The sequence below is a fragment of the Trachemys scripta genome, chromosome 1 (genome assembly GCF_013100865.1).
Source record: "Trachemys scripta elegans isolate TJP31775 chromosome 1, CAS_Tse_1.0, whole genome shotgun sequence".
Lineage (NCBI taxonomy): Eukaryota > Metazoa > Chordata > Testudines > Emydidae > Trachemys > Trachemys scripta.
Genome location: NC_048298.1, coordinates 230,573,569 through 230,586,772, shown reverse-complemented (window position 1 = coordinate 230,586,772; position 13,204 = coordinate 230,573,569). Strand labels below are relative to the sequence as shown.

Genomic DNA, 13,204 nt, shown 5'->3' with positions numbered 1-13,204 from the left:
TGCATGTCTATGTTTTATTTTGACTGCATGGTCTAGCATGCTTAAACAAGAGAAGTTCAAAGTAGCATTCATTGAATGATATTCTGTGATTCTATGATTCTATGATTGAACCATATCCGTGGTCGATGGTTTTTAAAAAGAAAGTAAAAGGAAACATGCAAGTGTTTTTATACTGAACCACCAAAGTCCAATGAAACTTTTCAAAATCATGGTGCATTCACAGCCCTGGAGATAGTAGGGGGATAGGAGATTATCACAGTATCAATTGAAATAGAAAAACATTTGTGTAGTTTTTATTTTATTTTTTTAGCATATTGGCTACCATTAGAGCTGCAAATATAGATTTCCAGATGTTTGTGAAGAGTTCAAGAGTTATATTTTATACGTATGGCTGTAGTAATGATTTCTATTCAACAGCCTAGAAAAAACATTTCATGTCACAACAAGAAAGAAATATTACTGCTTTTTATCCCTCATCCCCTGTCTAGGAATTCTGAATACTTTAATCAATGCCAAACAAAAATGATGGGCTAGAAATTAAAACCACAACCACCAGAGGCAGGACATAAATGTGCAGATGTTCTGTGATGTTGAAGAAGCTTGTCAGACAGACACTGACAATGATTTTCTGAGAAGGACTAAGAATCTATTAAAGTAGGACACTCTCAGAACACTGGCTCCCTAAACCACTCCATCAGAAAAAGCACTTGTCTTTTCACATTTCCTGAAAGAATTGTCACATTGTGACTTACTTTGTTCTCACCATTTCATTAGCAAGGCTAGTAACTAGAATCTATTACTGTAAGTAAAGAAAGTGAGAAATGCCCATCTCTGATTTACTGGACCTATCACATGTGCACACTACTGATTGGTCCCAAAGTAATGAACAAACTTCAGGAGTCTTTTTCCAGTCAGGCTTATTATTTCAAGTATCTATGTGTCTCTTATCACTGCTCTACAAATGGGTGCTCTGAAAATTTTGTGTTTCCCACATTTAACCAATTGAACAAGGAGATATTACAAATAATAGTAAAACCAACAACTGGTGAGTTTTTAAAGGCACTCACTGTGTCTGGGTACGTCTGGACATGATAATAAACACCTTAGCATAGAAAAGGGATTGTATACTCTCCTTTACTAGTCTCTGCTGCACTAGACTATCTAAGTGGTATGGGCCTCTGTTAGTGTAAAATTTCTGCCTCTGAAAGGGGATCCTTGATTGGAATTCTTAGGCAAATGTAAATAAATTCCAGCTGCTCTCGCTTCATTCGCTACATTTTATTTATTGTTTTAATCAAAACACACAGGGACAGATTTCCTATGTGGTCTGGTTCCTTTCTGCCCCCAGGCAGTACAAAGGGGCTAGATACTGAGATGAGAATTCTCCCAGTGCAGGGAGGCTCAGTTATCATAAAGCCAATGGAACCAGCTCCTATGCCCGGTCCTGGGTAGGGGACATGCCAAGAGGCAGGAAGGCAGTGCTTAATTTGTGCCAGGACTTGCCAGGGCCCAGCGGTTCATAGCTCCAGCACCTCTGGGTTTGCTGCGTCAGTTATGAAAGTAAAAAAATTACTTGAACCCCGGCACCTAATTGCTTGAGCCCTGGCACCTTTTTCATTACAAATTAACGACTGTAGGAAGGGGACATATTAAGGGTGGGAGGGAACATGGCTACAGTGCTGCTACACTGGTTCATATCAGGCAGATGGTCCTTTGTGGACCTTTAACAGCTGGCCTAAGTGAGAGCAGCCTGCTGGGGCAGGGACCAGGAGCTCCACAGAGCAGAGAATCAGGGAGCTATAACTGGTTCTCTGACTGCCTTTCCTCTTTCCTACACTGAGTGGATCTCAATTTAAGAAAGAATCTTACCCATAAATTTCTTCTCTCAAAAGACTTGGCTCAGGTATCAGATTCTTGCTTTCTGGATGGAATTAATGGATGAAAAGAAAGCACTAGATGTAGTATATTTGAATTGTAATTAATTATTTGAGACAAAATATCTCTCAAAATTAATTCATATTAGCTTGGATAAGGAGACTATGATAAGACCAGATATGGATTGAAGGATGTAAGCAAGGGTAATGATAAACAGTGGTGTTCTGAGCTGGGAGAATATGATTACTGGGATACCAGGGTGTTTGGCTTGGACTCATTTAACATCTGTATTAATGGTCTGGAAGAGGAAGTGAACAACCATTTAATTCAGTTTGCATTTGATACTAAATTAGGAGTTGTTTCAGACACCAGTGAGGACAGAGAAATAAATCAAAGGCATCTGGAAACCTGGGCAGTAAATAACAAAATGAGATTCAGTTTGAAAAAAAATGCAAGCTAATATCTGTGGAGGGAAATCATCCAAAATGCACCTATTCGGTGAGAGAATCCTGGAAGCAGTAATTCTGAAAGCGATATAAGGGTATTAATGGGCAGCAAACTACATGAGTTTCAAATATGATATTACAGCCAAAAAGTCAGTATAATTTAGCTCTACATATGCAGGAGGTGTGCATCAAGGAACAACAAGGAAATAGTCCCTCTTTATGTGGCTCTGGTGAGAACACACCTGCAATACTGTGTTCAGTTTTGGGCTTCCCGTTATCAGAAAGATACAGACAAATTGGAAAGAGTTCAGAAAAGAGCCATAAAAATGATCCAGCACCTGGAGGTAGTATTGACTTATGAGGAAAGATCAGAGAAGCTACATATGTATAACTTGGCTGAGAGATGTCTGCCAGGGGACAGAATAACAGTCTACAAATATTTGAAGGGTGTAAATACCAAGGGGGGAGGAGAATGGTTTAAGGTGATCACTCTGAGTAATGAGTTTAAATAAGAAACAGCAACAATAAGTTAGGAGGACAAATTTAGACTGAATAGTAGGAAAAACATATTGCAGTGAGCTCTGTTAGGCTGCAGAGTAGTTTCCCACGGGATGAAGTGAAAGCTCCATTCATATGAGTCACGTAAAACCAGGCTGGACAAATCACTCGAAAATGTACTGTACTGCAGGGAAGCCTCCATTGCCTGAGGAATGTGTTGGATGACTCAATACGTAGGTCATTTCCATCTCAGATGTTTATGGCTCTCTGATACTTTAATATGTGTGGTCAATTAGTTACCTGTGAAAAGAATATATTTTTCTGTGGTCTGTGGCTCCATAAATTTAATGACCCAATCCTGCAAAAACTTACGGATGTGCTTAACTTTTAAGTTTCAGAGTAACAGCCGTGTTAGTCTGTATCCGCAAAAAGAAGAACAGGAGTACTTGTGGCACCTTAGAGACTAACAAATTTATTAGAGCATAAGCTTTCGTGGACTACAGCCCACTTCTTCGGATGCATATAGAATGGAACATATAATGAGGAGATATATATACACACTTCTTATCACACTGTCTGTACTCGGCTAGCTTGATTATCACTTCAAAAGTTTTTTTTCTCTTAATTAATTGGCCTCTCAGAGTTGGTAAGACAACTCCCACCTGTTTATGCTCTCTGTATGTGTGTATATATATCTCCTCAATATATGTTCCATTCTATATGCATCCGAAGAAGTGGGCTGTAGTCCACGAAAGCTTATGCTCTAATAAATTTGTTAGTCTCTAAGGTGCCACAAGTACTCCTGTTCTTCTTTTTGCGGATACAGACTAACACGGCTGTTACTCTGAAACCTGTCATTATGCAAGGCACTGCATTTAGCCGTATGGAATGGAAATCCATCAACCTCATGAAAAAACTCGTACAGATACAGACAGACATCATCTTCCTTTCCAAATGCAAGCAGATGGACATCATACCAAAAGGACTAAAGGTAAAAAATCCATTACAATCTACATATCACACAGACTATGCTGAGAGACTGTGTCACACACTCTCAAAGAAACTGCGAAACCACCTGATCAGCATCCTATACAGCAAACAGGGAAAGATTAAGAATGAGCTCTCAGAACTGGATACTCTCATAAGAAACCAACCTTCCACACAAACTTCCTCATGGATAGACTTTACAAAAACTAGACAAGCCATTTACAAGACAAACTTTGCCTCTCTACAAAGGAAAAAGGACACTAAACTATCTAAACTGCTACATGCCACAAGCAGCCACAACAGTAGTTCCCTTAACCCACCCAGCAATATTGTTAATCTTTCCAGCTATACTCTTAGCCCAGCAGAAGAGTCTGTCCTATCTCGGGGCCTCTCCTTTTGTCCCTCCAGACCCATGAATATGATACAGTTCTGCGGTGACCTAGAATCCTACTTTCGACGTCTCCGACTCAAAGAATATTTCCAACATACCTCTGAACAGCATACTAACCCACAGAATCCTCCCTACCAGCACTACAAAAAAAAGGATTCTGCATGGACTCCTCCGGACGGTCGAAACAACAGACTGGATTTCTACATAGATTGCTTCCGTCGACGTGCAAAGGCTGAAATTGTGGAAAAGCAACATCACTTGCCACATAACCTCAGCCATGCTGAACACAACGCCATCTACAGCCTCAGAAACAACCCTGACATCATAATCAAAAAGGCTGACAAAGGAGGTGCTGTCGTCATCATGAATAAATTGGAATATGACCAGGAGGCTGCTAGACAGCTCTCTAACACCACATTCTACAGGCCATTATCCTCTGATCCCACTGAGGATTACCTAAAGAAACTACACCATCTGCTAAAAAAACTCCCTGACAAAGCACAGGAACAAATCCGTACAGACACATGCCTAGAACCCCGACCAGGGGTATTCTATTTGCTACCCAAGATCCATAAACCTGGATATCCTGGACGCCCCATCATCTCAGGCATTGGCACCCTAACATCAGGCTTGTCTGGTTATGTAGACTCTGTCCTAAGACCCTACGCTACCAGCACTCCCAGCTATCTTCGAGACACCACTGACTTCCTGAGGAAACTACAATCCATCGGTGATCTTCCAGAAAACACCATCCTGGCCACTATGGACGTAGAAGCCCTCTACACCAATATTCCACACAAAGATGGACTACAAGCTATCAGGAACAGTATCCCTGATAATGTCACAGCTAACCTGGTGGCTGAACTTTGTGATTTTGTCCTCACCCACAACTATTTCACATTTGGGGACAATATATACCTTCAAGTCAGCGGCACTGCTATGGGTACCCGCATGGCCCCACAATATGCCAACATTTTTATGGCTGACTTAGAACAACGCTTCCTTAGCTCTCGTCCCCTAACGCCCCTACTCTACTTGCGCTACATTGATGACATCTTCATCATCTGGACCCATGGAAAAGAAGCCCTTGAGGAATTTCACCATGATTTCAATAATTTCCATCCCACCATCAACCTCAGCCTAGATCAATCCACACAAGCGGTCCATTTCCTGGACACTACTGTGCTAATAAGCGATGGTCACATCAATACCACCCTATACCGGAAACCTACTGACCGCTACACTTACCTACATGCCTCCAGCTTCCATCCAGGACACACCACACGATCCATTGTCTACAGCCAAGCTCTAAGATATAACCGCATTTGCTCCAATCCCTCGGATAGAGACAAGCACCTACAAGATCTCTATCAAGCATTCTTAAAACTACAATACCCACCTGCTGAAGTGAAAAAACAGATTGACAGAGCCAGACGAGTACCCAGAAGTCACCTCCTACAAGACAGGCCCAACAAAGAAAATAACAGAACACCACTAGCTGTCACCTTCAGCCCCCAACTAAAACCTCTCCAGCGCATCATCAGAGATCTACAACCTATCCTGAAAGATGATCCTTTACTCTCACAGATCTTGGGAGACAGACCTGTCCTCGCTTACAGACAACCCCCCAACCTAAAGCAAATACTCACCAGCAACCACACATCACTGAACAAAACCACTAACCCAGGAACCTATCCTTGTAACAAACCCCGATGCCAACTCTGTCCACATATCTATTCAAGTGACATCATCATAGGACCTAATCACATCAGCCATACCATCAGGGGCTCGTTCACCTGCACATCTACCAATGTGATATATGCCATCATGTGCCAGCAATGCCCCTCTGCCATGTACATTGGCCAAACCGGACAGTCTCTACGCAAAAGAATTAATGGACACAAATCTGACATCAGGAATCAAAATACTCAAAAACCAGTGGGAGAACACTTTAACCTGTCTGGTCATTCAGTGACAGACCTGCGGGTGGCTATATTACAACAGAAAAACTTCAAAAACAGACTCCAAAGAGAGACTGCTGAGCTAGAATTGATATGCAAACTAGACACAATCAACTCCGGTTTGAATAAGGACTGGGAATGGCTGAGCCATTACAAACATTGAATCTATCTCCCCTTGTAAGTATTCTCACACTTCTTATCAAACTGTCTGTACTGGGCTAGCTTGATTATCACTTCAAAAGTTTTTTTTCTCTTAATTAATTGGCCTCTCAGAGTTGGTAAGACAACTCCCACCTGTTTATGCTCTCTGTATGTGTGTATATATATCTCCTCATTATATGTTCCATTCTATATGCATCCGAAGAAGTGGGCTGTAGTCCACGAAAGCTTATGCTCTAATAAATTTGTTAGTCTCTAAGGTGCCACAAGTACTCCTGTTCTTCTCTTAACTTTTAAGAATCTAAGTCGTCCTATTGACTGCTCATGTGTTTAAGCATATGCTTACGTGTTTGCAGGATCAGAGCCTTAGATCTAGCAGAGGTCTGTGTAAATATAGCTGTGCATATAGCTAACTAAATCATCTCTATTTAACTAATACATGGAAAGAATACAAAAGAGTGGTGTCAGCAGAAAACTCCAAAGAGACATTACTCTATGGGTTTTTTTTTTAATTGACCAGTGACAAGTACTATGGAGTACATGCCAGTTTACTAACTCTTAATCTTTACCATCTTGCTGCTTTCCCCTCTGGGCTAATGAGTATTCAGTAGACATTGTGAGACTGTTTTCTATATTCTGTTTTTTCTAAAATTTGATCATTTTAAACCGTCGGACTTGACATGTACTCTTCAAACTTCTGTTAAATATGAAAAAGGCAACCGGAAATGAAAATACGATCCTTTTCTCATAGAAGGAAGAGCTGCTAATGGTGTATTAGTAAGGAACTAACATTCAACTTGGGTATTTTTGCCATTAAAAGAAAGTTATTTTCAACCCATCTGACCACTTATTTTTAAAAACAGCAAAGCCCAGGTTGCCAATATTCAGACAGCTGTGAGCTAGCCCCCTAAAAATAGCAGAAAGTGGAACTGTTATTTTTTTGTTTGTTTTATGTTGTTTGTTTGTTTTTCTTTCCCCCTTGGTGGGTTGTGCGTGGGGCTGGCAGCATTGTCGTGCCGCAGCCCAGTAGCAGAACCTCGGGGCTCTCCAGCAAGAGGTCAAGCAGCAGCAGCTCCAGTGAATCCGAGAGCAGTTCCGAATCTGACTCAGAGAGTGAAAGCAGTTCCTGTGAGAGTGACGGCAGCAAGCCCTCTCATTACTCCAGCCCAGAGGTAAGGACTCCTGTGCTTTAGGATTCAGGGTGGCAGCCGAGCTATTACACCCACTCGGGCTCTTAACTAGCCAAGAAAACATAGGGAGGCTGTGGGGGGAGGCCAAAAAAAAAAAAACAGGAATGGGGGAGGCCCCGGGATCCCCTGTCCATTCTGAAATACATTTCTCAACAAAAGCAAACACAAAAAAGATATGCCAACTAGGAAAATGTGATCTAGATTAAATTACTATAAGGTGAATGCATAACTGATTTAAAGACTGTATTCAGAGTAATTATCGATGTTTCACTGTCAAACTGGGAGAACGTATCTATTGAGATCCTGCAGGGGTCTGTCGTGGGTCTGGTACTATTCAATATTTTTATTAATAACTTGGATAATAAAGTCAAGAGTATGCTTATAAAATTTGTGGATGACACCATGCTGGGAGGTGTTCCAAGCATTTCAGAGGATGGGGTTAGAATTCAAAATGGCCTTGACAAATTGGAGCATTGGTCTAAAATCAACGAGATGAGATTCAATAGGATATGTGCCAAGTACTACACTTAGGAAGGAAAAAGCAAATTCACAACTACAAAATGGGGAATAACTAGCTAGGGTGTAGTTCTTCTGAAAAAGTATGTGACGGCTCTAGAAGATCACAAATGTAATATGAGCCAACAGTGTGATGCAGTTGCAAAAAAGGCTAATATTCTGGGATGTAGTACCAGGCATGTGGCACGTAAGGCATGTAGTAATTGTGCCTCTCTACTTGGCACTTGTCGGGTCTCAACTGGAGTTCTGTGTCCAGTTCTGCATACCACATTTTAGGAAAGATGTGTACAAACTGGAGAGAGTCCAGAGAAAAGCAAAAAAAACCCTGATATAAGGTTTAGAAAACCTAAGAGAAGTTTAAAAAACAAGGCATGTTTAGTCTTGAGAAATGAACAGTGGCGAGGGAGATATGATAAGTCTTTAAATATGTTAAGGGCAGTTATAAAGAGGACTGTGATTAATTGTTCCCCATGTCCACTGAAGGTAGGACAAGAAGTAATTGTCTAAATCTGCAGCAAGGGAGATTTAAATAGCTATTAGGCAAAGCTTTCTAACAATAAGGGTAGTTACAGACTGGAATAGGCTTCCAGGGGAGGTTGTGGAATCCCCATCATTGGAGGTTTTTAAGAACAGGTTAGACAAACACCTGTCAGGAATGGTCTAGGTATACTTGCTCCTGCCTCCGTGCAGGAGGCTTGGCTGGATAACCTCTTAAGGCTGCAAACAACCTTATATATTCCCCTGACCCACACACACATAAACACACAAATATATGTAAAAGTATTCAAAAATCCAGCATTAAGACTGTAAACACATCCCAACCCCAGACAGGTAATTCCCCTTTACCATACGACACAGGATCATGACAACCGTGTCTCACAATCTCTCCTCATCATAAAGAATTACATTCCCTTATTATAAAAATCCAAAATACAGTATGTATGTTATGTAACATTTTGACACCAAATACAAAAGTCTCAAGAGCATACTGTAGCATGTCTCCCTTGTTTTTGTTGTTCTTTCTTTACTCAACAATTTTCTTGCCTTCTCTCGGCCTCTCAGTGTTTTTCAGATTCACTTTCAGTTAATTTTTGGTTTCTCCTTTCTCCTCCCCCAAATCTATTCCTCTGGCCTTCCCTTTTCTTTCCTCTTTTTCTACATTCCTGGGCTCTCCTTGCCCCTCTCCCTCTCTTTACTGTCCTATTTCTTCCTCTCCCCATTGGTCTCCTTCCACTCAAGTTCTCACCCTTTCCCTGCAGATTCTATCCTCTTTCTCCAGTTCCACACTATGGACATCTGCCTTTATGTCTCAATCTTTTCCTTCCATATGGTGTCTCCACACACCTAAAAATTGGGAGGGAGGAGGCAAGAAAAGGAGAAGGGGGGGTCTTAGGCCAGCAGGGGGCAAAGAAGGAAGAAACAGGGGAAAAGACCAGTGACCTGCTGTGAGGAAATGGAGAAGAAGAAATTGGTGTGAAGGGAAAATCCAGCATGGTGGGCACCCACATAAGCCAAAATGGAAGTGTGTGTGAGTCCGTGTCTGTACGGCATGGAATTGAAAATAGTTAGTTCTCTTTTCTTCAGGTAAAGAGCATAAGAGGAGGGAAGTTAATTGACCAAGTCAGGCTAGAGTTTTCATGATGCTGGGCAGAAAGGATGTTAATTAGGACCAGAGGTCATGTGGACTTGGAGGAACTGGCTCCCCCAAAGTATTTTTCACACGTCCTCTCAAAATCCGTAGGGCTACCTCTACGTGGGTTGAAGTTATAGATAATTGTGGTCATCAGGTGATTGTACTGTTCTACCAGATTGTTGGTCCCTTGTCATTAGAACATATGATTTGAGGGCCTGGGGAAGGCCATGACTTTGACCTGAATGAGGTGATGGTTGATCCAGCAGAGCAGGACATTTGTGATGTCTTAAATGTCCACTGCTATATCAGGTCCAGCACGTATCTGCCTGTGTGTGCAGGTTCAGAGACTGCCTGTGTGAAACCTATGATTTTTCTATAGGACAAAAAATCGGTTGCTAGTGTACCTTTGTCAATGTGTACATAGAAGGGATCTCTCCAAGAACGATGGACCTGGTCATTCCAGCTGGGCATCAGGTCTATTAGTCCATAAGGGACTTTTATAGGGATTTCATATTGAGTTCTGTAGACTACAAATCGTCTTAGGTTCTTTTTTTCCCCTCACCTCAAAGATCATAGGCACATATTCAAAGGTTTTTATTTCTGGGGTGGGGCATCTTTTGCGTTTAGAGGGAAAGAAGATTGCTGCTCCACCTCCTCTTTTATTTTTCTAGCTCATTTTGGATCTTTGTGTATGGAGTAAGTGAGGTAGAATAGAGTCAGAGGTAGCGTCCAACCAGGTTTTAGTGATGCAGGTCAGTTCAGAGGTCTCATTCAGTTTCAAATTGTGAGTGGGGCTAGGTAACAGAGTGCTAGGTACAAAGGCCTGAGTCAGCCCTCTTCACAGCAGCCCCAATCAGGCGAAGTACATTGAAGCTGACTATGCAAGGCTGTGCCTAATTTTTGGGCGGGGCAGGGCAGAAAGGCCAATTAAGCCTTTAGCCAAGAGCCCACAAATAGACACAGGAAAGAAGAGCACAGGGGGGAAGAGGGCAGTAAGAGGGAGAGAGACATTGCTCTCCTCTGCCTGGGAAAGGTCTTAGGTATGCTGTGAAGGTGGTAGGATGCGACTGTAAATAAACTGCACAGGGTGTTGAACCAGCAAAAGGGTCTCCGCATAATTTGTGGACTGAGACAGAGGCAGGATCAAGGTGGCCCTGCTACAGGCCTGTTTTGTAGACTGCCAAACATGCACTCATCATCCAGAAGTTGAGGCTGCTATCCTCTCTCTCTATGGAGGCCATGAATGAGGGTGCTGGTAGAGGGATTGACTTCATGTGCCTAGTTGAAGGACCGATGCCATGTGTGGCATCCTTGAGTGAGGTCTGTTCATTCCAATGACAATTTGGGTTTGGGATGGTGAGGGATAACTGGATCTGAAGTTCCTTGAAGGGACTAAACTTCCTACTCTCCAAATTCTAGGAGTCTGGCACTGTTGTGCTTTCCTCCAATAAGTTAGCATGGTGGTCTCTGTAAAGGAGGAATTGTTTAGAAGTCTGCAGAAGTAATAGATTGGGGTGTATGTGGTGTAGGAGAGACAACTGTAATTGGGTGGATGGCTGTTTTGGGGAGGGAAGGGCAGGTGCCCTGGTGCCATCTAGTTGAGGCTTTAAGCTATTAGCATGTAGTTTCCAGTTATCACTCCATCCCTCCCACAAGGTTTCATATCCCCACCCCTGGTGGACCTTCCTACTTCCCAGGCATCTCACTTTGAGTGGCGCCTCCCACTCCTCCCCCATAGATTTCCCCCTTTACCTCTTACCCCACTCACCCCTTGGAGAGGATTCTCTGTTTTTCATCCCTCCCGTCACTGGAAATTTAAGCAGGGGGAGAGAGTGTTAAGGCAGCCTCCTCTCCGAGCCTCCTCCAATTCCCACTGTGCAGTGTGAGCCTATGTATCCTAACTCTTTAAATCTGTAAGTAGGAATAGGGGCTGAGAAGGTTTGCAGTAGCATTAGGGATAATAAAGTTCTACTAACACTCCTTGTTCAGTGTTAGAAGAAAACCTGATTCTTTCTGTGAGCCTTTATCATTGTCGCATGATCTGCTGCTATGAAGCATGGGTTGGAAGAGGAGCTGCTGGGAGAGAAGTGGCAAAGCAGCTGCATGGGACAGAGACACAGTGGCTGCTACAGCACAGCTGACTCTAGTGACAACAACACAAAGGACATGGATTTCTCTGTCCTGCTTTATACTGAACCAGGCCCAGGCACTTGGAAAGGCTGTGAAGACTAAATGTCCCATTCCTCTTCTCTGTACTGACTAACATACACCAGTTTTCTTCTTTTCAAGTGTACCTATAAGTGTTTTTCTGTGACACTATCATCCCAGGAGGTAATATTGGGCCTTAGGCCCTGGCCAGCATCTGTCAAAGCTAACAAGATTTGCAGGGCTCTGCCCTCCCCACATCAGCAGGGTGCAAAATACTGACCCTGCAATGAGCACTGTGGTTTTGGGCACTGTTGGCTGAGGAGCTCCCTGTATATTCTTGGTATCCCCTCCGATCTTATATATCAGTGTCATTGACCCACTTCTCTTCTGCTATGTCTACACCACAAGCTACGAGTGTGATTCCCAGCTCACGTACACATAGCGGCGCTAACTCTCTTCTGAGCTAGCACGAGTATAAATAATGACGTAGCCACAGTACCACAGGGAGCAGCAGCACCGAGTGTGAACCCACCTGAAACCCATGGATACGTCCTCAACCTGGCTAAGCCTTGCCACCACTGCCTGTGCTATTGCAGCTACACTACTGTTTATACTCACGCTAGCTGTTAGTGAGCTAGTGCCAGCACGTGTATACAAGCTGGGAATCACACCCCTCGCTCATAGCATACGCAGAGTCTTTATATTAAGTAAATAAAAAGAGCGTATATATCTAGGTAGATTGACTAAAAGGTCATTAGGCACCTGTCTCTTCTCCAGATTTGTTTCCCTGTTAGATTTAACTCTTTTTTCACCTTTTCTCCTTTTTGACTGTTTTGTTTTTCAAACAGTTTTCAGCTTCCACAGGCCCCTGGAGAAGCCCCAGTTGTATTTTCTGGTTGGCATACTGAGAGTTAAAGATGAGTTTGCCACCAAACTAACTTTGGACATGTCCTTTACTTTTGGTAGTGGGACTCACTCGTTTTTAACTTCCACCAGGGCCGGCTCCAGGCACCAGCGTAGCAAGCAGGTGCCTGGGGCGGCCAATGAAGAGGGGGGCAGCACGTCCGGCCGTTCGTCGGCGGGGCCATCACTCCCTCTCGGAGCGAAGGACTTGCCGCCGAATTGCCGCGGATCGCGGCTTTTTTTTTTTTTTTTTTTTTTTTTTTTTTTTTTTTTGCTGCTTGGGGTGGCAAAAACACTAGAGCCTGTCCTGGCTTCCACACACCTGACTTTGTTAGGCAAACATTCTCGGGTTCCAGGACTGAAACCCTGGCCTCAATGGCAAAACTCACCAGGGCAGGAACCATCTCTCATTATGTGTATGGATACTGCCTAGCATAAGAGGGCCCCTGACCTCAATAGGGGCTTCTTGATAAGCAATATGGTAATGCAAATGATAA

At 43.0% G+C, this 13,204-nt stretch overlaps 1 protein-coding gene across 1 annotated transcript in view; it reads left to right on the top strand.

The window, feature by feature from the left end:
- The window catches only part of AFF3 (AF4/FMR2 family member 3), a 190,101-nt gene that overhangs the window by 126,542 nt on the left and 50,355 nt on the right, over nucleotides 1-13,204 (top strand). The window contains exon 6 of the mRNA XM_034774253.1: nucleotides 7,324-7,489. Coding sequence (XP_034630144.1) covers nucleotides 7,324-7,489 — 166 coding nt within the window. The remainder of the gene's footprint in view (nucleotides 1-7,323; nucleotides 7,490-13,204) is intronic.